Here is a 27,184-nt window from a genome sequence, read left to right as displayed (position 1 = left end):
AATTTTATAGAAATATAAAGTAAAACTAAAGTTAATCATGTTAAGCTTACACATAACATTAAAGCACAAAACTATCTACAACGATAACTATTTCATAAAAAACCATTAATTTCCTAAAAGAATTACATTGTACGTATAAAATATATCAAAATAACTATTGTATTAAAAAATGTCATCTTTTTAAATTGTAAGTTAAAACTTATTCGTACAGATAACAAATTTTACTAAACATAAACAAAATAGTTAATCTATTAATACTTCTATATTATATCATACTTATATATTAATTTGTTATTATTTTTTTAATTTTTATTTTTTACGCGATGTAGCTAAACTTACTTTTACAATTTTTACCACGTTTTCCGGAAATTAATTTTAAAGTTCATAGAATTACTAGTGACAATAAACTCGTCTTTAGTAATTTTTCGTTTCAAACTTTATAACACAATTCTAATGATTAGTTAGAAAAAAAAATCAACAAAGCTGTCATTTCAAACTAGTTATTATTTTTTGAAGTAGTTTTGAAAACTTAGCTAGCAAGCAAGTTAAATACAAGGACGATCTGAAAAAAAAAAATTATAACAATATCACTGCGACTTTACAACACAAATCTAAACGTCACAAAAACCATCAGCACCGCCGTAAACCTTTCTACCAATCAAACAACGAGGATTCAAATTTTCCTCATTTTTCTCCAAACCGCTCAAAACCAACTCGTACTTCTTCTTGTTTTTTCTTTTCTTCAAAAAATTCCAGAATCTTGTGCTTTCGGCGACTTTAACCTCGAAAATCGATATTGTGACGAAATAGAGCAGCGCGAACGCGCAAACGTCGACTTTGTAGCGCCAGTCGGGAATCGGCCTGAACTCGATCCAGTCGACGAGGAAGGGAGGCGGGCGGAAGAGGAGGATCAAGGTGGAGGCGAGGAGGAGGAGCAGGGCGGTGAAGAAGAGCTTGTTCTTGAAGAAGCGGGTGCGGAAGGGGCGGGAGGTGGAGTAGGCGAGGGCGGAGGAGAGGTACATGAAGGAGGAGAGGAAGAGGAGGTTGGAGGCTCGGTACGTCATCTCGTCCTCGTCGTCTTTTTTCTGAAATATTTTTTTGATGTTGTTTGTGGTTGAGCTGTTTAGCTGCTTAGTCAAAAATTGAAACGTTTTAGTAGTAAAAAATAAAATTTTGTTGAGAAACTTCCTTTTACACGATAAAAGTTATAGTTTCATGAAGTTTCTATCAATTTTTAATTCATTTAAAATTTATATTAATAAAATTCAAAAAAAAATTGTATTTACACTTACCATTAGAAAAAACCACTGAACAAACTTCTTGTAAAAATAAAATAATTAACTTTAAATTTAACTTCTTTGTTTTAGATACTTTTCAATAAACCTATTTTAGTTTCTAGCTAGATATTGTCTACATTTTAAAGCTATATTATTTACAAGAGTAAGAGTAATCTATGTTTTAGTTTTACAACTTTGAACAACTTTTTTCCGGTGCATAACTTATTTAAAAAATATAACAGAATACATTTCATTTTTCTTAAATTTATTTTAGTACTTTTGTAGTAAGGCTCATCAGAAATAGTTTCTTACTAAAATAGAATGAATGCAAATTGAGGTGAAATCAAACTGTAGTTTAATGTTTTAAAAATATAAAATGACGTAATAATCGTATGTTAAAAATTTAACTAAGTGCTCATGCTATATACATTTGGTCTACTAATAAGTATATAAAATTTTAGTATACTAAAATAAATTTAAGAAAAATGAAATGTATTCTGTTATATTTTAAAAATAAGTTTCAAACTTTATAACTGGAGTTGCTTCTGCCAATCAATTTCTAACAACTATTTTTTTTGTTAAACACTTTTAATATACTTTACAAGAAAAATATAAATTACAACAAACACTTACGTATGTCTGGTCTATAAACTGCAAATTATAATCAGACGGGCAACTGGAAGCAGTGTAAAACACTGACTCGTTTACTGTTAAAAATATTATTTTTACAACGAACAAAAACAAAGAGTTTAAAAATACAGTGAGTTTATGTTTATATATTGTTGTACTTTAAAATTTAATAGATAAAGAGTTGTAATTTTACGTTAAACTGAAAACATTGTTGTTTATATGCTTTGGCCAACAAATAATTAAAAGTTATTTAATTTTTGCTTTACAAGAAGCTTAAATAGTACAAGACGTGTTTCAATTTGTTAATTTTTTTCAAAAATATATTCTTTTTTTTTAGCATAAAACGAAAAATTTTGAAAATAACGAATTAAGTTTATTTTTAACTTTTGAAAAATGCTTAAACATAAGTCTTTCTTTATCTTATTTTCAACAAGAGCTTTCATAAAAAAAAAGTTAAACAAAAGCATTTGAAAATAAAAGATATCAATACATTCATTAGTAACTGTTAATTATTTTTAAACTTTAATAATTCATTAGTTGTACAAATTAAAAAATTTTATATAGTTTTCTAATTTGTAATAAATATTTATTACTTGTAAAAAGTTTGGTCAAGATTAAGTAATAGCATTTTTGATTATAATGATGAATATTTTTCTTAAAATACCACATAAAAACTTATAAACATAAAAAAAATATACTGAATTTATCTAATTTAAACATAAACTATCACAACAAAATATCTTTGGAAACCTTAAAAAGATAAAAAGTAAAAGATGATTTAAAAAATTACTTGCAATAAGAACTTTAGCATATCATAAAATCAACTAAATATATCAAAAAAAAACCATGGGCAATATTGATGTCATTGAACCAGCATTGAGTAGTGAGGAACTTGTCAGCACAAATTTGAACAATAAGTTGAAATAGGCAGTTGAATACCAGTGATGACAATATTTCTACGGATACCAAACTATCAGGAGGCGAGCTTTTACTGAGTTTCCTGGTACAATTAAATTAACACTTACATGTATGTTTACATTACTGAGAAAATTAACTAAAACCTTCGTGTTAGTGTTACTATAAACAAACCAAGCTAAATAAGAGTTTATTATTTACTCACTCCAAATCGAAATAACCAAGAATTCTTTTAACAGAATATGTTCAAAACTATCCTTAACAATCTAAAATCAATTTCATAATGATACATGTATAATGTATACTGTATACAGTTATAAATTACTTTGATAAAAAACAATCAATTGATTAATTACTTCAAATATTTTTTTTTAGTTTAGTTCCGTTTTCCAGAAAACTTAACTTTTACTTTTTTTTTGTGTTTTTATTAGTTATAGAGTTAAAATTTCATCCTTATTACATTTAATAACAAACTAAGTAACTTGACAAAATCATCATTTTAAGAAAACACAAAAACTAGTCAGACTAAAAATCGATACATTTCAATTGATTATTAAGGATTGTAAGCGTTTTTTCAGCTACCACTGAAAAGTGCATGTAGCTGTTTTTTTCACTATCTAAAAACTTGTTAGACTAAAAATGATTTATTAAGATTGTAATTTTTCCTAAAATAATTGTTTATAAGTTTTTCTTCAAAGTATTTAACCAACTTAAACATAAAATGTAAATAATAACTTTTCACTTTTATGACTAAAACTTCTATTAACAAAATATAACTAAAAACTACTTAAAAAAATCAAGTGAACTTAATTAAGTAAAACTACGTAAAGTTAATAACAGAACTAAATTATAAAAAGTCATAAAAAATTTCGGAAAGATCTTGTAATGCCTTAATAATTTATTTGAAAATATTAAAGCACAGATATTTAAGATTTTTTTTAATTCTCTAAATGTTACTGGTTAAACTTAAGATAGTAGTTTCTGGACTGTTAGGTTTAACTTTTGTTATAACGGCAAAACTTAAGAATATATATACATATAAATTTCGTCAAATAAACTTACAAAAGTAGATTCTGGACGTTATTTTAATTTAATTTAAAGTAGCAAATTTTATTTTAATCATAAAATTTGACATATAGAGTAATATTACTTTATTTATTTAGTAATCTTCTTATACTTATCTATTACACAAGTACTTTTGCTTAACTTTACTTACACAACGACGCTTTTAGATATATGTTTTTTCAAATTAGCAGCAACGTAACGTGGCATATAAAATTTTTAAACTTGCAAGGGTGGTTTCTGGACATGGTGAGGACGACGAGGTCGATCACCAGCAGGTCGATGTACAAGTACGCCCAGTCGCTGAACGCGGCGAAGTGGGAGAACAGGATGACGACGGAGGTGAACTGCGTCATCGAGTACGTGGCCATGTACTTGAACATCGAGTATGACGTCACAAGGGCCGCCCTGCCCTCCCTCATCAGCAGAGGGACGCACTTGACCCCCATCTGGGTGGAGGAAGTGAAGGGGGCCGCCACTGAAGCCTGTTGTCAGGGAGAAAATTAAACCTAATCGCTTTTCAAGTTAATAACTAAATGTAACTTCCCAATTATTTTATTTTGAAGTTTGGCTGCACTTACAAGTTATTGGTTGAATAATTAATTATTTTGTAAAACACTGTAACAGGATATCAAGTTGATTACTGTTTAGATTTGGTTGGAAGTTTTGAGCTAAAAGTTCATTCAAGCGTTAAGAGAAATCTCGCAAGATCAAGTTTTATACTGATGCAAGTTTAATACAGTTGACAAAAGGAGAAAATAAAGTGCATACGAGAAACTTTGATGCAACATTGAGTTATGGAATGTTTTATATAAGCTGATACAACAGACAGACGGGGGGATTCTAGCCACAGCCTGCTGCAGTAAACGTGATAATGAAGAATAGACATTTATATTCTTTTCTTGTGTTTTATTAAGTGTTTTTTATTAGTGTTATTTTTATACGTATTTTTTATTTACATTCTAAGTAGTTAAATCTTATTTTGTATTATACATTCTTAAAGTATATTTTTGCTAGAATAAATCTTGTGTAAAAGTTTTGACCACATTTAAAGTGTTTTCTAAATTTGATGTTCTTTATATACTTGTCAGTGTTTGCAATTGTTTTTTATATAAAATATGATAACTTATGTCATGCCTAGCCATTACATTACACTAGCCATTACCATGTCTATATATTTTAATAAAGTAGCCCTAAGTATCATTATTTAGTATAGGTTGAGTTAAAAACTAAAGGTACCTATATCCATAGGTTACAACACATCTAAGTTTAAAAAAATTATAATGAAAAAATTGCTGAAATAACTTTGAATTTACCAATATAAAAGTAAGCAACAATCATTTAACAAATACCAACCTCGTATTCCGACAGCGATATTCCGACATGAGCTCGCTTGAGGGCGCCACAGTCATTAGCGCCATCGCCACACATCAACACTTGGTGTCCCACTTCGTCCAATTTGCAAATCAAGTTTGTTTTGTCGTCAGGTGACATTCGCGCGAACACCGTGCCTTCGAACAACTTGTCAGTAATTCGTTATTTTAATATTTATGATGTTTGTTAAGGCATAAAAAGTAAATTCAGCTTAATAGAAAATACTTGATTAACTCAATTAATAATATTTAACTTTAATTAAGTTAGCTACTAATATTTAAGTTTGTTAATAAAACTTCTTCTTTAAATACTTTAAGACAAATATAAATGTTAAGAACTAAATTCCTTATTGTTACATTTAAAAAACATAAATACAGGTTTTGTCAATAGTTAATAACAATTTTTATTAATATTAGTTTCATTTGAAAATTATCATTAAAACTAAGCAGAAAAACAAAAAAAAAATTGCTTTTGTCAAACTTTGCAAGGTATTTTTTGGCTTAAACATATAACTAGAAAGCTTTAAGAATGTAAACCTTTCGTTGCAATGATTTTAGTCCATTTTGGAAATTGTTCAGTGATTAATCTAAACTCTTTATAAGTCATCGCCAAGTGCCATTCCTAAAAATAAAGCTCTCTAAATTTTTTTTACAAAAAATGTAATCTTACACATCAAATAATTTTAATTACACACACCGCTAGAGAACATTTTATTTTTCCCTTAAATTATGACATGTGTTGTTAGACCGTTAAAGTACAGCAGCAAACAATTAAATAATAAAAATCTATACTAACTGAATGATTACTTCCATCTAGTAAAGATTTTTCTGGGTCACTGACAGCAAAGTTACTGAAAATAAAAAGAAGGTAGTTTATAACACGCAAAACTGTTAAAGTGCTTACAAATTTTAGAGCAACAATATTTTGTAAACTAAATTTGTATCAAGTAAAAAAATATGCACGTTTTTAGAGTAAGAATTAGCATATCAGCAAAAATAAATCCTCGAAAATCGTATGTGATATTAAAGAAAAAAATAATAATAAAAAGTTTTATAAGTACTAAAAAAAAAGTGCAAAAATGAATTTATACATACAACAAAAAATTTGGTAACAGCTGTTTTCAATGTTTAAATTAAAACTTTATGATTTTCGATAAATGTGAAAATTATAATTGTGGATAAACATATCAATAATTTGTTTTTATATTTCAAATAATACTTAAGTTTTTAACTTTGGATATATTTTTACTTAACACTTTTGATAACTTCTTTTTATATACAACAATAAAAAGATCAATAGGAGACTAGTTTTATTCAAACGAAAAAACTATTTGCAAACCTTGTCTTTTTTAAACACTGAGAATCATCATTGGAACCATATCGAGTGAAGTTCAACACTGGCTTCATTGCCACGTCATCAAACCCAGCTTGAACGAGTATGACGTCATGGCTTGGAGCAACCATGCCGCATTCCCTAGCAACGGATATGGCGGTAAACAAGTTGTCACCGGTTACCATCAGACATCTGATTTTGGCACCCTCAATCAGTTTATTTAGTGCACCTAGATAAAAAATGTGTCATCATCAAGTTTAAGTCAATAAGTTTATCATAAACTAAATATTTTAAAACAGTTTTTGGCCTAAACGTGCGTAGGCTTAAATTAATCAAATGAAAACTAAAGTTGTTCTTAAGAAATAAGAAATTCTAATACACAGTAATATACAGTAAATAGTACAAATAAAGTGTTGATCGGTCAGAACAATTTAAATACATACAATATTAAGTCAACTTATTGTAAATATTTGTAATACTATATGACACAACCATTTACTTATTTTTGTATTAGCATTATCATTTTTTTTGTGTTTATAAGAGAAAAAACTTTTATTACTTTTTGTTTGTTTTTTCAGCTTGTTCCGTAGTACGATCAGAGCAATAAAGTTCATATTTTCTTCAACTTGACTTCTTTTTACTTTTTGTGATTTCAGCCAGTTTAAATTAGGTAATTTCTTGTGAGCAAGAGCAATTACTCTATAACCTTGAGCAGTGTAACTCTGTTTTTCGGTAAAAGTTCAATACTAGTAGTTTTTATAAAGCAGTTTATGTTTGAAACATTACGTAACCACCTATATGCGAAGCTGCCTTTTTTAACACACTAACACTAAATTACTTTTATAAAACCATATCTTGAAATCTAGTAGTATGTTTCATTAAAACAAATTCATTGTGTTCGTATAAAAACATCCTACACTTAAGTAATTTAAAAAATAAAATGAAGCATAATAATCTATCTTTATATTTAAATGAAAACAAATTTAAAGGTTTTCGAAAACAAATAAAAGTACAAAATGTTAGGATGTAACGGTATGTAAGCATTATTTAACAATTTCAAAAAAAACCTTCAAAATAGAATCAAAGTCTTCGGGCACAGTTTGCGGATCGCACAGTTTCCTGATAATTTCAGGCGAGCCCTTTGTGAATACTGACATGCGATTGTACGACTTCTCACTTCCTGCATTTTCATTGGTGTTCACAATGACGCTGGCCCGCTGCAATGACGATTCAAAGGGGAAACACCTTATTATGCCTATTTCCACACTGCCATCGTCTGCCTTTTTTTTAAGGGTTAGTTAACTAAATTAACACCTTTTAATTTGGATATTAAACACTTAATATAAACCGGTTTGTTTATATTTAAACTAGAATACAGCTTTGGTTCCATTTATTTTTTTGATAACAATAATATAATAAGTTTTTATAATGCACTTCCGGATTTTCACAAAAATTAAAAACAAATAAACAAAAAAAAATATTATCAATTTAAAAAAAAAGTTAAAAACTTATTCAAATTTAATTTTAAGTAAAAGTTGAAGCTAGCTTAACTAAACAAAATAACTAACAGACTTGTTTGATGGAGTTACATAACTTATTTGAATTTCATCAAACTTTTCTTCGTCTACTACCTTCGTAAAACAAAATAACTTAAAAAGATTCGTTTTTAATTTTTTAATTCGTGTACAATAGCTTATTTCTCTTTTAGAATTTAGACAAAATAATTTAAAAATTAAAAAAAAATTACATTACTTTTATTGTGTTTGGAGATAAGTTACCTATAAAAATAAACATTACGCAATAAAATTTTTCAAGTCTATTTCGACTAATTTAATTCAATAATAAAATTCATAACAACTAGAACGAGTAAAAGTTCAATTGAGACCTCAGGATCATTCAACTTCCATTCGGTTGCATTGAAAAGAATCAGGTCCAACGGGTCGCCGCACAAGTCGCCGTTTATCTGGGTCAGCGAGTGGCAGGTCGCCAGTCCCGACAGGACCAAACTGTCCAGCACCTCGGCCACCTTTTCGTAGTCCACGGGTGTTGAGAATGTGGAGTTTTTGGCGGGCACCACGTGCTGCAGGTCCAGTCCTTCCTCGGTGAGCGTGCCCGTCTTGTCGAATGCCACCACGTCTATCTGGGTGTAAATAAAATTGCTTTTAACATTTTAAATAGTTTAATATAGAACATGTTGGAAAAATAAAAATATTTTTTAAATTTCTTTGAACTAACGCCTTAAATCGTAAGTAAGCTCAGATGATCTTATTACATCTTAATTTCGAAAATTACCCGAAAACTTTTATTTCTATACCATTTTTATATGGTTTTTAAATTAGCTGTTAAAGCGTTCAGCATGATGAGTTTAAAATTCATGTATTTTCTAAAACTTTCTTCAGAATTTTGTTAACTACAAAATAAATACAAGTCAACACATTACAGTCACCTCTCACGAATCTACGCACACTTCTTTAGTTACGCATTTCAGAATTCTCAAAAACACAAAAAAAATATTTGTAAAACCCTTAATAATGTACATATATTGTATATATTATATTAATAATATAATTAATTTTATATATATAGTTTTAAAAGCTAACTCATCTCTATATGTGTTTAGACTTTAGACTTTCTTAATGGTTATGTTCCTTGACAGTTGAATAAACATTCAATTGTGCCTCAGTGTACCATAAATTTTATTACTTAAAAACTGTTTGTATCAAAATTCTAAAATAAAATTGGTTGACTAACACTTATAAAAATTCTTAACATAATTAATAGTTATATAAAGAAGTTTTTCTGCAAAACGTGTAACTGATGTTAAATAAAAACATACAGACACATTACAGAAATCTTTCTCTATTACCATGGAAGACAATTTTAATCTTAGGTGGGAAAAATTAGGAAAAATAACTCTGTATACATACTAACAATTATTATTAAAAAACTTTTCACATATATGTACAACTTCAATGACAATTAGTTTTTCAACAAAAAAAGTGAGAAAGTTGCCATACTGTATTTAATCAAATGTATTTAAAAAATATAACAAAACACATTTCATTTTTCATAAATTTGTTTGAGTTTTTTCGTAGTAAGGTTTATCAAAAATTGTATCTTAATAATTTAAACTGAATTGGTATAAATTATACTGTAGAATAAATATTTAAAATATAAAATGACGTAATTAATCGATTGTTAAAACTTACTAAAAGCCTATACATTCTATAGACTTTGCTGTACTAATAAAACTCGTTAGATTAAAATCAAACTAAAATAAACCAGCGATAAAAATGGAAATAAAAATACACTTTAAAATAAAAATAACGAGAAACTAATTACTTTAAAACTACTTAATATAAGGATTTAAAAAGTCTAGTTTGGTAAACGAGCTTTTTCTACTTACATAAACTGGGCCTTAAAAATTGAATCCATAAGGTTTCCAAAATATGTAACTGGAAAGAGTTCTCCGCTCTCACTAAAACTGAAAAGTTCTCCTTGTTTTTAGCACACTATGGATTGTCCAACAAATAACATCATCTATAAATTTATTGTCACTGTGGGAAAAACATCTCAAAGGTTTCATGTAAGAGTCGATCCGCATGTTCCGAAAATCTTGAAAAGCTAGTTTGGTGGCCGTTCGGAGAAACCAACGAAAACATACTTCTCGGCGACTGGGCAACATTTGTTGGACAATCCGTAGTGTGCTAAAAACAAGGAGAACTTTTTAGTTTTAGTGAGAGCGGAGAACTCTTTTCAGCTACATATTCTGGAAGCCTTATGCGTTCAATCTTTAAGGCCCAGTTTATGTGAGCAGAAAAAAATCGTTTACCAAACTAGACTTTTTAAATCCTTATATTAAGCAATTTTAAAGTAATTAGTTTATGTTTTTTTTTTTTAAGTGTAGTTTTATTTTAATTTTTATCGCTGGTTTATTTTAATTTGATTTTAGTCTAACGAGTTTTATTAGTACAGCAAAGTTCAATAGTATAAGCTTTTAGTAAGTTTTAACATTCGATTATTACGTAATTTTACATTTTAAAACTTTATTCTACAGTATGATTTTATTTCAATTTCACTTCAGTTTAATTTAGTAAGATACAATTTTTGATAAGCCTTACTACGAAAGTACACAAACAAATTTAAGAAAAATAAATGTGTTTTGTTATAGTTTTAAAATAAGTTATGCACCGGAAAAATTCATTTAATAATTCAATGCACCGGAAAAATTCAATGTTCAAATATTTAATCAAATGTATCATAAGAAAACAGCCAACACAGTAGGTGTATTTCCTACTTCCGTTTAGTTACGTTCTCTCATTTAGTAATGCACTTTTGCTGTGGACACAGTGTGCGTAGATTTGCAAAAGGTGACTGTACTATAGTTTTAAGTTATTGAACTAAGATCAGGGTTTCCAAATATTTTTGGAAAATTTTTTCCAGGTTTTCAAAATTTCCTCCAGATTTTTAAAAGTACACATTTTTGGTCTATTTTTAGTTTAAAGTTAAGTTTTAGGTAAAAATCTGTGTTAAATAATATAATAACATTGAAAAGATACTGTAAAGCTACTTAAAATGTGTTTTTTAATAAAAAAATTTTTGATGATGACAAAAAAAGTTTCTCTATATGATAGATTTTTTGTGTCAAAACGAAATTTATCTACTTAACATGTAAAAATTGTGTAAAATTCCAGGTTTTTCCAGACTCCAGGTTTTTTGGCAACTCTGAATAATGTTTTATAATTTTTTCTTTAGTTTAAAAATATTATGTGGTAAACACACTGCTTACAATCTTTTCTGAGTATATATTCTTTCAATCTTGGCTAAACCTTTAAAGCTAACGTTTTTTATACACTACGGCAAACAACGTTTAGCAAAGCTACTAGACATACAACTTTGAACGCAGAAAAAAAAATTACGTGTTTCAAAAAACCTGCCCGCAGAGATTTATGCGTTGTGACGAAATGCAATTGACATTTTTGCGTGACAACCGTCGCTGAGCGTACACTATTCCTATTGTTATGGCAACGGGCAGTGCTGGCGGAATTGCTATGGTAATTACGGTTAGCGCTTCGACCATTATCAGCTTAACTGTTTCTCCCTTCATAGTCTGTTGAGATATTAAAGTTGAAGTGAATTAAGTTAAGCTCGTGCAATAAAAGCGTTTTTGATGAAGACTGTGTTAAAAGTTTTTAGCATTTTGGTTGAATGATTTTTTAAAGCTTTAAGTAGTGGAAGTTTTGTATACCTACCCATACTTGTGTCAATAAATTTAAGCATACTTTTTATAGTCTACTTACCTTTTTATTTTTCAAAGCATAACCAACACTAATTGTTAATACCAACCAACAAATAAGAATTATATAAAAATTGCTTAATCAATTAGTTTACCAATATAGTGTTTTCTAGAATTTTTTTGCTAATTTAGTGTACAAAACTTAAAACTATTAACATCTCAAGACCTCGCACAACAGTCAAACCAACCAGCAAATACGCAGTGTATCCGAACCCAATGAACGAAATAACAGTGAGAACTGCCACGAACTTGTAAGCATCCTGCATAAGCCGCATATTGATTGGCTGCGGGTGCAATATGCTGTGAACCAGTTTCCCCTTTGACGTCATAAAGCCCGTCCGAAGCACAACCGCCTTGATTTTCTCTTCCGCGTAATATCTGGTCGTTTACAAGTTCGCGTAACATAAAGATTGATCAGCAGCATTTTTCATAAAAATTTTAATGTGTAATCATCTTATAGATAGTTTGTAAAGAATTTCCTTTTATTTTTTATTGGTTAAACAAACTTAGAAAGCTTATGCAGACTTTTGTAAACTTTTTCACGGAATAAAAACTAAAGTTTCAATGATTATACCTTACCTTTAAATTAAAATTTACAAAGAAGTGAGACTAAATTACACAACCTTCAAAGACAAATGCTACCTAGTTTGCAGAACAGTGGTGCCGCAGAACAAAGTGTGAGATTTGTGCTTGTTGACGTCATACTCCTGCGCTGACGTGTCAGCAGCAAGCGGTGTTTTCGTTACTGGTACACTTTCGCCGGTCAGCATGCTTTCGTTCATTATGCAAACTCCTGTTTTGATATTTGAAGAAAAACGAAGTAGTTTGCAACTCTTAAAAAACATAAAAGTACTGTACAGCAAATAGTAATTACTAATATAGTTCTTGTAGAACATTTTTTGATCGTTTTTAATAAAATTCTGAAAAAAACCTATCATAATTATAAATCATATTCTTTTATTTCTGAAACTTTACAATGCAAGATCTTAGGGAATAATAATATTTAGACAAACAAATTTTATAACATGATTTAAACCTGATACGAGAACAGCGTCGCAAGGGACTTTGAAGTCGCCCTGCGGCAGTATTATGACATCACCGGGAACGAGCTGCGAGCTCCACACTTGTTCGATTGTGGCGTCATCACGTGAAGATTTCCTCATGACGTCACACTTTATCTTGTTGTGGTAAGCGACCATCTTGTTCAGTTTAATTCGGCTCATTCTCACCTTGAAGTTGTTTTTGTATAAAGTTTAAATAGATAATAGTTTTATAAAACTATACTCTGTTTTAAAACGTGGCATATTTCATTATTACACTTTTTCATACAAAAAGTTGTGTAAAAAAAAACAAAAAAAACTGCTTGGGTACGTAATAATTTGTTTACTTACGACGTTTCGCTGCTCATAAAATGTAAACAGCTGTACAGACTCTGTAAAAGGTTAGTTTACATTAAAAAGCATGCAAAGTTATGTTTTTATGTGTTAGATACATTTGACATAAAAATATATTTAAAAACAAGCTGTATATTTTTATCTAAGACTAAAAAACTAAATTAAAATATTTTACTTTAAGTGATATCTAATAACAAAAGTATGTATTTTACAAACTAATTTTCAGTCAAAGACCTCGTCAGTGCTTAAATAAATCTAAAAATATATGTAACTACCATGGAAAATAGCATTTAAACAATTAAATAAAAACTGTCTAAGTTTATTTAATTGTTTAAATGATATTTTCCATGACTGTTACATATCTTTTTAGATTTATTTAAGCACTGACGAGGTCTTTGACCGAAACTTAGTTTGTAAAATAAAGTCTTGAAAGAACAAATTCATTATTTTTCCTCTAGTAGTCGAGATCTCTTTATTTGTTTTCTAAAAATCAAAACATATAATAACAAAAGTATAATTCTTTGATATAAACTTTCTTAAAGTGTAAATCTATTGTATGTATTACGTCGTAAGTGAAAAAAGTATTGCATCAAAAACCATTTACTTTGATTTTCCAATGGGTTCTGCTTGTCTAGATTTCTAGAATTTAGCGTCTTATTACTTTATATCTTACAAAAAATAAAAAAAAAAAAAAAGTAGGTTTACATCATTAAAAAAGTTTGAATTGTTCGCAAATTACCTCATAGAGTGCAAGTATAGCAGACACTGCTGCAGTCACAAGAATTACAGTGGAATAAATTTCGTATCCATCAGTGTACCATAGAAGGCAGGAAAATATTTGAAACACATAAAAAGGGTTTAATATTTCCTCCACTAGCAGTTTAAAGCAATTTGGGACCTGAAAATTTACAGAGTACAACAGAAATATTTAAGTAAATAACGATTGTTTTGTTTATAGTTTGTGTTTTCTCGTTTTCGTATACTTTAAAACAGTTTATCAATTATCTTTGAAAGGTGTCTGTATTTTTTATGGATTCAGGCAGTTAGACATAATTTTAGAACTTGTGTAAATACAAAATAAATAAAAGCTAGTGGTACTATTATCTAAACAAATCATTTAAAAAATATTATATTTATAATATAAAAAACAATTAATTTTCAAATCGTTTACTTAGTTTCGATGCTTTATGCATCTCCTCAGAACGATAATAAAGAACAAAGTAAGATTTTTAAAGAATAAAACAAAAAAACACATTGTGACGTTTCAACTAAAATTGAATAATTTTAGTTAGCCTTTTTTGAAAACAACTTATGTACAAGTTAACTTATCTTTGCTTTGTTTGTTCTTGTTTTTAGATTTATTTTGTTGTTATTTTTTTGTTATTATTTAGTGGTTTTTGTTCTTTTGAAATACATATTTTGATTATGTAGGCAGGGTTGCTGCCTTTCTTTTCTTTTATTTAATGATAAATCTTTTTTAATTTTTTCAATCTCGTATTTTTCCAAGCAATATAAATGGCATGTTTTATTGTTGTTTTGTTTTGGTTCTGCAGAGTATTTCCCATTTTAAATTATAGTCTTTTTTTGCGTCTTTTAATTCCCAAATATAGTTCGATAGTTCGGTATTGTGTCTTTTTAATTTGTTGGTAAAACTTGCTTGATGGTTGCTATATCTGTTTTTAAATGTTGTACTAGTGGAACCTACGTAAAATTTTGTTATACCATCTGTTTTTATAGTTGCTTGGTAGATTATATTTTTTGATAGGCAATTATTGTTTAACGGGCATTTTTCTTTCCTGCAGTTGCAGGTTTTTTCTTGTTGTTTGAGGTTTAGGTTGTTTAATATTTTGTTATTGTTTTTAAGAATTTTTGTTTTAAAATTTTCCATACAGCTATAAGAAATTTTGAGTGTGTTCCTGTTAAAGATTTTGTGATATGGGTGGTTTGTGTCAAAGTGTTTATTTACCAGGTTTAAGAATTCTTTGCATATTTTAGTTGCTACATTTAGAGAAAAAGGTGGGTTGAAATAAATAACTTTTCTTTTTCTTTGCTTTTTTGTTGTTTTTTCATTTGATTTTTGGTACGTTAGGTTGAATTTGTAGTTGGCGGATTTTAGTGCTGATTGATAACTGTGTTTTATACGGTTAAATGATTCTTCGTTACTTGATAAATTGTTTAGTCTTTCGTTAATAGTTATAGGTAATTGTTTTAATATTTGATTAGGGTGGTTTGATTTGTTGTTTACGTAAAGGATGTCCGAGTTCGGTTTTCTGAATGGGATGTATGTTTTGTTGGGTAAGTTTAGTTCGATATCTAAAAAATCTGTTATAATTAGGCCTGCATCTACTGTTATCTTAAATCACCATTTGTTAAATATTTTGTGTAATTTTTTTGTGGTATTTTCTATGGTTCTCGGCGATTTAGATTGGATGACCGCAAGGCCATCGTCTCTATATATGCCGAATTCTCCTTCATTGAATATATTAGTTTTTTTTATTTCGCTTAGCATGAAAAGTCCTACCATGTCGCACACTTCGGCTCCATTGTAGGACCCCATGCTAACGTTAAATAGGTCAGAGGTGTTTATTTTTTCCCATGTTTTGTTTTCGTGAAAGATTGTAGATTGTAGTAAAAAATATCATAGTTATTTTTACTCTTCTCTCTGATGTTAAAACGATATTAATGACGTAAAAAAGTTTTGGTTTTTAATAAAGTCTGTAGTTGGTAAAATTATAATAAGTTTATACTTTATAGACTTAGTTATAATTCTAATATAAGTTAATGTTAAAAACAATGATATTAAAAAAACAGTAAGTACAAATTTTTATTTATATCAAACTTATCTTATTTTAAACTATAAGATATAAATTTTTTGAAAAACTTTGAAAATGAAAAAAAAACTTGTTAAAAACTTTTTTCGGTAGCTATAAAGTTTTTTTAAGAAATAAACAAACAAAACCACTGGACACCAATCATGATTATTAAAGTTAAGTTTGAAAACAACCACATTTTAAAGTTTCTACTTATTGTTTAATAAGTAAACTAGTTTTTTTAAATGATTTCCTTATGTTAGCAGGTTATGTGAAAAAATTTGATTAGGTTACAAAAAAGTTTTAAACATATTTTACGTAAACGTATCTATTTTACGAACGGTTTTTATAATCAGCAACTGTTCTGTTCCCAGTAAAAAAGTAGTTTATACGCACTTTTATAAAAGAAAAAACAATTTTAAGAATCTAAATCTTATGAAAAAAAGAAAACTTTCAGAGTATACAAAAACTAATATATTTTAACAGTAAACCTGAACATCAATTAAGTTTGGTCCAAATAATCGAAGTCTTTTTTCTACTTGATGTTGATTGAGTCCCCAAGAATATATTTTTAATAAAGTTGAAATTTTAGTTTTATTTTCATCTAATCCCCCAAGTTTTATGAATGTCTAAAAATTAAAACTGTTTTAAATTTTTTTTAAATAAGACAGAGGCCTTTAAGTTCTCTTAACTTAGTTAACTATTCTTATAAAAAAAACTTTATACAAAAGCAAGGTTAAAAAAACACATTGCATAAAACAACAATCCCTTAAAGGAAAATTTATTAATAATAATAAAATATTTAACACAGCTGTTGATAACAGCTACATAAAAGGTCAAATGATTTTAAAATTCATTTTTATTAGTTAAGTAATGAAATTAATAGCTTCTTTAACATTAAAATTATATGTGATAACAAAAAAACAAGTACTAATATCAAGGTTAATATATTCGTTATAAAAATTTTAAAAATACAAACAAAACTATTTGGTGTTGACAATTAAATCATAAATGAAATAGTATTTAAACAGTTTTTGTTAGTTAGTAAAATTAGCCAAAAGAAATGCCTAAAGAGATGTTAATTAAAAAACTCAGTAACTATAAAAAATTAGTCTGCACTTTTTAGGATAAACTTATTTTGTAAACTAGTTAAAAATGTACCTGTGTAAAACTAAACAGTTAAAAAATTAACAAACTTTAATTCTAAAAAAGTAAAATAAACATAAAGTTTTATTTGTAGTATATGAAAGTAGATAAAGAAAAAATTGACAATATTATCATCATTTGTATTTATAAAAAGTTGTAGGTATTGCTAAAACAGAATATACAAGTAAGACAATATAAGTTTCTACATATGTGAACAGTCGAGAACAACTTTTAATTTTTTTAATGTTTCAAAAAATTTTATTTTGGATTTTGTTTTTGTGGTTTCGAACCAAACTCATAGGAATTTTATTACTTTAAAATAAACCACTAGACTACAAAAACGTGAATATAAATTTAAATGTAAAAATTTGTATATTAATAAACCACAAGAACAATTTGATAAAATTTACCTAGCTATTTAATGTTTCAGGTTGTTAAAAATAATAGTGTTATTTTTCTACTCAAATTTTTGTCTGCTTTATTTTATCTTCTAAATTTTTTATTAATAATTTTATAAGAAAAATATTTGGAATACTTAACATAAACTGGTTTCAACTTTTGTGAACCTGGGAAGTTAATAAATAATAACCTACAGAGTATAGATTAGTTTCCAACTAGTTTTTACATTTATATGTTTCGACAACTGTTTAGATATTTATACAGCAATACAGATACTGAGCATCTATTAAAAAAAATTAAAAGCTAAGTAAGTAAACAAAAATATCTTGAATTTTTTACTTTATAAGATTCATTTTAAAATTTAAATCAATGACTGACAATTAAATTTTTCTCATAATTGAAAGCTTGTATTAGTTTATAAAAAAGTCTAAAATATAATCACTCTATTATTAAAGTTACTCATACCGTTAAAAAATAAACTGTTTTATTTATCCTAACAAAAATAACATCATTATTTATTTTTGCCGTTTACTTATTTCAATCTAAAAATATTACATTGTACTTGTTACTCCAAATGAAACGCATTGACTGGTGGTAAAAACAAAAATTGTATTCATATTCATAAGACAACTTTTCTTCTAGTGTGCTAAAATAATTATGTTTAATTAGAGTTAGCTAAAAATAAAACACTTAATTTTTTCCGTGGCTTAAAAAAATTAACAAAAACTTGTAATATGTAATACAAGTTTATAAGTTTTGATTTTATAAAATTCATTGATAATGCATACAAAAGATTATCTTTTAAACGCTTATGTTAAAGTACAGTACTAGTTGTAAAAACTAAAGAATACTACAAGTATAAATATAATTTTTTTGAAAACATTTTTAAAATAAATCATTTGAGTTTGAAAAAACTTTATGCTAATCAATTTGTTTTATATTCTTGTTATGTTATGTTTTATGTTGTTTTTTTTTTGTGTGAGAAACATTTCATAATAAATTATTAAATAAATACGTATTTTTAATTGACTAGTTTTAGAAATCCTTTACCAAAAAATTTAACAACACGCACACTATAAAACCAAACCAGAAAGAAAAACCATCTGAAAAATAGCAAAACATAAAAATATTTTACTTGTTTTTTAAGTTTTAAAATTTTATACTATTGTATTGTTAATATATATTAATTCAGTTTATCATGTCTTCTTTTTTTAGAAAAAAATGAACTTATAATATAAAAAATTACAAAAAATTATACTACCTAAATAAAATATACCTATAGGACTTACTTTAATTTATTTTCAATTATATCCAAATCCCGATTTGATAGCTTACACAGCTCAACAACAAAACTCTGTAATTTTATACTACTTAATTAAGTGTAACTTTATAATACTAGATATAAGATCGATTCAAGCTCGCAATAAGTTTTAATTGGATAATTTAAAACTTGATCATTTTGAACTTGACCAATTTAAACTTAGTCATTTAATACTGTTATTTATTATTGTTGTTTCTATATTGTTTATTGTGCAATGTTGGACTCAAACATCAAAGCCTGAGCCACTTCAACAGAACACACAAGCAGAAAAAGAAAAATAAAATAAATAACATTTATGTTCAACTAAATATAAACATAAATTAAATAATATACAAAGTTAAAACTATAAAGAACTCATTAATAAGTTTAAAATCATTTGCTTGATATAAAATGCGATAACTTAGGTCAACTGGGTTCTGTAAAAAATAAATACTGTAATGAAAGAATAGAAGCTAAAGTAGGTGTATACATGTGCTCATTAAAATTAAAATAATTTCTACAGATTTTTAGAGGTTAACAGTAAATAATAGGTAAAATACTTAATATTAAATCCAACTTTTATAAAACTATATAATATTTTTAATTATTAAGTCTAAATTAAGTAAATTAAATTTAAATACACAACAAAACAACAAACCATAACATGGAAGGTGAGAAAGCGCCAAGGTGTTATTTGAAGAATAACCCTCGTTTGTGTACACAGTTGTTTGAAATATCACGTCTTTTATTTAGTAATTGTTAACTATCTTCTGCTAAAGTTGCCATTCGTTCAAGGTTGCATATTTGGCAAATCTTACTCGCGCCACCAATGTTGTTGTTGGCGTGGTAAGGATGCTCAATTTTATTTCTGGTTTGGTACCTGTCAAAATACTGCCAAACAAATCGTCTGCAAGATCTGCCAAATATGCAATCTTGAACGAATGGCAAATTTAGCAGAAGATAGTAAACAATTACTAAATAAAAGACGTGATATTTCAAACAACTGTGTACACAACCGACGGTTCTTCTTCATATAACACCTTGGCGCTTTCTCACCTTCCATATTTTTCATTTACCCTTTACATAAACACACACATTTACTTAATATAATTATATATCTTAAGTAAAGTAGAGTTTTATTCATTTATTATTTATATATTTAATTCACACATGTCACTTTCTATTCTCCAACATTTTATATATTCATTTTACCCTCCGACTATAGTTCTTCATGTCTTTTGTGTTAAGTTCCAAGTTTAATTGGAAACCTGTATTCAAATCACAGATAAACCGTGCTTTTTTACCTACTATGCCTAATAGACGGCTAGAGGTTTTTCACTGCAGGTTTATACTTAACATATAACCACCTTGTTATTTTACGTTTTACATTTTAAGTTTCATATTAAACACAACCCGTAATTTATAACACAGTTTAATTATTAAATATTTAAAATATATGTATAGGATTTTTAATTTAAACACCCGACTGCTTCTTTATAAAACAATAATCAATTAATTTAATAATTATTACATACAATATATATGAAATTTTAGTCATTGTGGTTTTATGTATGTCACTGTAATTTAATTATTGGTCAGTACTTTGTAAGATTAATAAGAAGTTAGTTTTTTTTGTGCTTTGCTTTCTTTAATTTATAATTTTTACATATAAACTAAATCTGCTTCCGAATTGCATCTAACTTTGACTTTGTTATAATTTGGATTTAATCATTATAAACATTTAATAAATAAATATATTATATCAAGTTCCTGTGACTTTTATTGTCTTTACCATTGTTAAATTTATTGATTCACTAATTAATGGTTGTTGTTTTAGTTTTTATTCAAAATAGATTACATACTACTTTTCATATTAAATTGCTTTACTGCTTTCCCAAACATAAAGACTAAATTATTTAACTTTATAATACAAATTGTATAGCTGTTCTAATGTTCATACATATTGTGACGTAATTATTAGATATATTTTGTTCAATCATTAGCAACGGTAAATAAATTTGAGTTAGTTATTCCTTTCCATTCATGTAAGTGGTTTATATTATAATTTGTTGTTTATTTTAGTTTACTTAATTTAATTTAGACTTAATAATTACAAATATTATATAGTTTTATAACAGTCGGATTTAACATTAAGTATTACACCTATTATTAACTATTAACCTCTAAAAATCTGTAGAAATTATTTTTATTTTAATAAACACATGTATACACCTACTTTAGCTTCTATTCTTTTATTACAGTATTTATTTTTTACAGAACCCAGTTGAAGTGTTTTAATCCATTAACACACAGAAACATATGTTGGTACAATAAAGGAAGATTACTGTATAATTTGTTTTTATTATATTCCAGTGAACTTGTTTCACTAGGATCTTCTACAAAAAAAAATAAATTTATATTTTGAATACATAACTTAGGTCTTAGTACATACATTTGTTTAAAAAAATTTAATAATTTATTTTCTAACTAAAATTAAATTTGATACAACTATAACTCGAGGTCAATTTAACTACAATTTCTTTTTAACAAACTAAATTATTGTTGTATAAAAATTAGTTGTAAATAAACCAAAAACTTAAATTTATCATGTTCGAAACAATTGCTAATTAGAAACAATAGCAAACAAAGTCAGACATACTATAAATATTTTAACTTTTTGATTTAAAAAACAAAAATCAAGCAATTTTGTTTTATATCAACTAAACCTAAGAATACAGCTTATTAAGTACAGCCTGTAAGGAAATAAACTCAATTAACAAAAAACTTAAATTGTTTATTTTGGTTCATATTTATTGTGTAGCTCTTTATAAGCTAGTTGTAACACAATTTTTATTAACAACTATCTAACACAATTAGTTACATACTTGTAAAACATACTTAACTTTGTTTATAACATAGTTTCAGAAAAACAATGATGCATAAGGTTTATTTAAGGATTGTAAAGAGTGTATAGAAGTAACTTTTTTTAAAGGAAAATATTAGTGGTTATTAAAATCTTAGTAAAAGATTACTGACCAAACCATATCTATAACTTATTAATAATTAAAATAAAGTATGAACGCTATCTATAGTTTGTTATTAGAAAATCGTTTTGCTTGTCTATAGCTATCTTCTATAATTTATACTTCCTTATACTTCAATAATTCTTTTATATTACCTTGATTATGCCTACACTAATTGGTTTACACAAGTTGATAGGTTAAGTCTTGAACAGTTATAAAATAAGTGCGAAAACTTTCTAATAAATTAGATGCAATTAGAATATGTTCTTGTATCCGATCTCTTTTCAAGTAAAATGATCACTTAAAGACTCAAAGTAATGTACACAATGTCCTATTGATTCAAATAAGTTTAAGCTATGTATAGTCTTAAAAAATCACATATTTAAAATACTTAAGAAAAAACATAAAACAGCCTTCGAGTTTTATTTCGATAACTACTCGACAACAAAATTAGAAAATACTACTTTTACAAAACAAAACTTACAAATGTAGATAAACTTTTGTTTTATTTTATATTTACAGGTAAATAATAATGCGAACTTGTTTAGTTTTTACTTCTGTTTCTTGCAGCAACAAATAGTAAGCTGATGAAATATTAGTGATGTCATGTGTCCATTTTAGCCACCAGTGTTTTTTCCATACAAATAACAATAACCCAAGTCCACAAGTAAAAACCTAGGAATTTTTTGTGAGTAACTAAAAAGAATTGTTTACTTATCTAAAAACTATACAAAACGTCTAAAGATAGTCTTAACAACTTTAATATTTAATCTACAAATAAAATAATAATTTATTTAAACAAAAATATAACACATTGATAATTATCTTTTTTTTTTAATATTTATTTGTTCTGTATATTTTAGGGTTGCCACTCTTTTAGTCAAAAAAACTGCCCTGAGTGACCTTAAGTTTTTTTCAAATCCTTTAAAAAAAATAGCCTCTGTCGCAAACTACTTATACCTTATGTTCATTTTGCGTATTAATATTAAAAGGAAGGTAGCATGTGTAAGCTTCTGTATTAGATGTTCACTATACTTATGAGAAATACTGTTTTCAAAGATTAGACAACACTAGTCTTTTTTTTTTACTGATAACAAGTATTTATTACTATAACAAATGACTTTGTCTATGAATTAAGGATATATAAAACAATATAATTTTACATTAAAAGTTACTAAAATTATAACGTATATTAAAACAGTTTTTCCATAGTTAAACTTTTATATCACTAAACTGTTTCTGTTTAATACAAACTTAAATTATGATAAATATTAATTTCAGATCTAAAACAAAAACTACAATGTTATTTCTTAGAATTGTGAAGAGCTAGCAGCAACGCTAAAAACTAAAATTAAAGAAGCATTTAAAAATAAATAAAACTCATGTTCTTAAACAAAATTGGGTATATAAAATAACAAAATATTAAAACTGGATCAACTAAATCTCATTATAGGTCTAAAAAAATTTGCTTTAAGTATTTTTAAACATCTTAAAACTATCTGGAAATTTAGTAAGAAATGAAAACTGCCCTGAGTCATCCTGAGTTTAAAAAACATCAAAATACCATGAGTTACCCTGAGTCTCCCTGAGATTTTCTAGAACTTCAAAATATCCTGAGCTTTCCTGAATTTGGCAACCCTGATACTTTTAGGTTCTTTTTTTATTGTAAAATCTTCTAAAAGTCTAAAACTAATTTTAGTAAATATATTTTAAATTTAGTTATAATATTTAACAGATATTGCAGGACAATAAATAAAATTAAATTTGATTTAGTAAGAAAGATACTTCAGTATTTTTATTTAAAATCTCTTAATATATTGCTACTACATAACCAAAACTTTACAAGATTCAGCAGTTTTTTAACTAATTTACTGTTTTAGATGCACATGTTATTTTAATTAACTTTATTCAAACATATTTTATATAAGATTAAAATACTCGAAAATATTTTTTTTATTAAAACAAAGTTTAATTGAAAAACATTTTAAAGTTTATATACTATTAAGATTACTTAGGTAAGCTACTTCATTTTGTTTTAAAAAAGTGTTATAAATCTAATAAAGATAAGCATTTGTATAATAAAATTATTAAAACTGGTTATAAACCAAACTTTGTAAACCAAAATAAAAAAAGCATTCTTTAAAAACATATTTACCTATATTTTAATATCTATTTAGTTAATAAGGTGTATTTTTTTTTTTTTTAATGTTTTATATATAACTTACAACTTGTGCAATGTAACCCTTTGTAGTAAATACAAATTGTTTAGCTAAGTTAGTAGTGTGTTTGTTAGTAGATTTCAGTTATTTTATATCATTATTTATGTCGGACTTACCACTAGATTTTTTAAAAATTTTAAAGAAAAATTAAAAATTTGATCAATACCATAAATTATTTTCTTAAAACAAGTTAAATAGTTTTCAACTTATTTTATCTTTATTTACAATAAATCCTTAATAAAGTAGCATAAAAAAAATTATTTTATTTTCTTTTTTGCATTAAAGTTAATTTCAAAAAGTTTTAGCCAAAAAAAACATATGATTACTTAGTTACTCCTAAAAATAAACGAAGTAAGCTAATAAACAAACTTACTACAAACAAATACCATAGAATATACTTCAAACTATTTCTCTTGTAGCCTGTACAAATGAGCTCATTTGATAAGTTTTCATTGATTGTGCACTTTTCCTTTAAAATATGAGGACCTAAAGGTTCATATTAGTTTTTTATTAGTCAACACTAAATAATGATGTAATTAATTAATTTTAGTTTTAAATTAGAAGTTAGAAAACATCAAACATAAAACTACTAAAAATTTAGTTTGCATCAAAAAAATAACTTACACTGATAATTTTTATTTTACAAACATTACATTTTCAATTAAGAAAAAAACTTTAAATAATACAGGTACTAAAAAAAATTTACTAATTAAAGGTTATGTGTTAGTTCAACAAAGAAAGAGTATTGTTTAAATTTGTTATTAAGTTTTGAACTCTCAACATGTGTTAGTTTAATAAAGAAAGATTACTGTTTAAATTTGTTGTTATAAGTAGAAATGATAAGAGGGTGCATCTGTTGCCCCTCAAAAACGAAAATTTGGAAGTAGAGCTTAGTCTGACTTTTTATGCGTGGAAAATCACATAAATAAACAACAAAAAAAAAAAAAACTTTCTAGCTTTTATCCATGGTCACACTGTTTACAGTTTTCTGAAAACAATGTAAATTGTATGGGACCTTAAAATTTTGACCTCCAAGTTTTTGACTGAAAAATTTTTTACATGTAGCAATCATCACATAAACACATTCTATGCCAGGGTTTACCTTTTTTTTTTTATTCAAATGGGCCTCTTTAAAGAAATTAAAAAAGCTATGTCCCCCTTCAACAAGATTACTCAAAACGCTACCATTAAAAGCACCTAAAACTTTTTATTTTGCTCTTCATCAACAACTCTAGAATATTTAGTGTATGTTTCTAAACTACCATTAGATACACCTAAGACCTTTTTTTTGCTCTTCAACAACCGCTCCAGAGTATCTAGTGTAAATTTAAAAACTACTATTGAAAACACCTAAGACCTTTTTTTTGCTCTTCATAAACATCTCCAGAATATTAAGTGTAAGTTTCAATTTATGACCTCATGGCCCCCTGTGGCTCCTTAATTGCACATAAAAAAATGATTAAAAATGCAGAAAATCTAAAAATATTTCAATGAAACTTTCTTCAAATATTCTGAAAACAAGTATAATGTGTTTTTGTGATGATTGCTACATGTAAAAAAAAATCAGTCAAAATTTAAAGGTTATTTTACAGAAAAATTTAAATAGTGTGACAGTGGTATAAGCTAGGGAGCTAATTATTTTTTGTGCTGTATAATTATGTGATTTTCCACTTAAAAAATTGACAAAGCAAAAATTTAATGTTGGGGCAACAGATGCACCCTAGTGTGTATTAGTATAAATTTCATCAAAGAAAATATAATTCTTCTAAATTTTGAAGCAAATTCTAAAAAAATTGTTATAATTAAATCAAAACTATTTTACTTTTAATTATTAAGTTTTAGCTTTTTAAAATTAATGGTTGAGTTTTTATTGCATTACAATATTTACTAAATGGATCAACATAAAGTTTAGAAAAGCTTCAAGAAAAGTCTCCTAGAATTCATACAAAAATGTTCATGAATACATGTGCAGAATCTTTTTTTAAATAATGTTTTTATCCAGAACTGCCCTTTAGGTGTGCTCCAAAATATTTATAAAAAATAAATAAATTTCACTTGGTTTAGGATTGCCAAAGGTTTTTTTGTAAAATTATTCCAGATTATATGAATTTCTTTCACGTTTTTAAAAACAAGTTTTTTGTTTGTTTTTAGTATAAAATTAGACTTGTCTTAAATAGCATAACGACATCTAAAAGATACTGCAAAGCTACTTTAACTAGGTTTTTAAATGAAAAATATATATATTGACAGTTTTGTTTTAATCTTTATGATAGAGTTTTTGTATCAAATTGAAATTTATATACTTTACATTTATAGAAAGCTTAAAATTCTAGATTTTTCAATTTTTTTTCTTAAATTGTCAAATTTCAGATTTTTCCAGAATTTAAGATTTTTTGTCAACCCTGTTTGGTAACAAATTTACTTTGTTATAGTACAGAACTAAACTAGCTTTTTATAATTAAAATTGTGTTTTTTAAATATAAAACTTTACTTAATCTAAGCTTGCAGATAGATCAAAAACTATTTTTGTTATATTTACATATATAATTATCTTAAGTATAGAACAGCTTTGAAAATTTTTTTAAAGATGAAGTTGCAAGATCAAAACCTGATGGACAACACATATACAAAAAAATTTAAGTTACGAGAAAATACTCAGAATTTACAGTAGTTTAAGAGTGATTAAAACTGTCATGTAGTGTCACACGTTTATCAATGCAAGGGATGGAGTTTGAGACTGATATTTTTTTACAATTAAAAAAAAAAACTTTGTCTAAATTATCACTATACATTAGAATGAAATCTAAAATTTTTTGACCCAGTTCTTCATTAATTTTGTAATTAAACATAAAATTTTGTAAAATAATATTTATTCAGCATATGGTTTAAGAGTTTTTCAACTTATCTTAATTAAAACTCACAGTTTTTTAGAAAAGAATATGAGCTGTACTCCAAATTGTTTTCATTTTTTATCATCACTAAAGGAGAAAAAATTAAACAAAACAAA

The 27,184-nt window shown here is 26.5% G+C and overlaps 1 protein-coding gene across 1 annotated transcript; it reads right to left on the bottom strand.

Annotated features, from left to right (window-relative positions):
- Positions 1 to 499: 499 nt before the first annotated feature.
- On the bottom strand, positions 500 to 27,184 carry LOC145840403 (polyamine-transporting ATPase 13A3-like). Its single transcript, XM_082947655.1, has 23 exons — positions 27,099 to 27,184; positions 24,551 to 24,663; positions 22,499 to 22,633; positions 18,925 to 18,989; positions 18,191 to 18,281; positions 16,582 to 16,719; positions 14,020 to 14,178; positions 12,923 to 13,115; positions 12,529 to 12,679; positions 12,075 to 12,264; positions 11,524 to 11,700; positions 8,476 to 8,730; positions 8,159 to 8,221; positions 7,658 to 7,870; positions 7,150 to 7,312; positions 6,597 to 6,819; positions 6,054 to 6,108; positions 5,795 to 5,879; positions 5,241 to 5,395; positions 4,110 to 4,369; positions 2,753 to 2,907; positions 1,911 to 1,984; positions 500 to 1,085 (listed from the first exon to the last, which is right to left on the bottom strand). The coding sequence occupies exons 1-23, from the start codon at positions 27,151 to 27,153 to the stop codon at positions 612 to 614; spliced, it is 3,642 nt and encodes a 1,213-aa protein (XP_082803781.1). The 5' UTR covers positions 27,154 to 27,184; the 3' UTR covers positions 500 to 611.

The sequence above is a fragment of the Thalia democratica genome, chromosome 7, assembly GCF_965202585.1.
Source record: "Thalia democratica chromosome 7, ktThaDemo2.hap1.1, whole genome shotgun sequence".
In the NCBI taxonomy this organism is placed as follows: Eukaryota; Metazoa; Chordata; class Thaliacea; order Salpida; family Salpidae; genus Thalia; species Thalia democratica.
The sequence above is the reverse complement of the archived record's forward strand: the minus strand, read 5'-3'. Positions and strand labels throughout refer to the sequence as shown.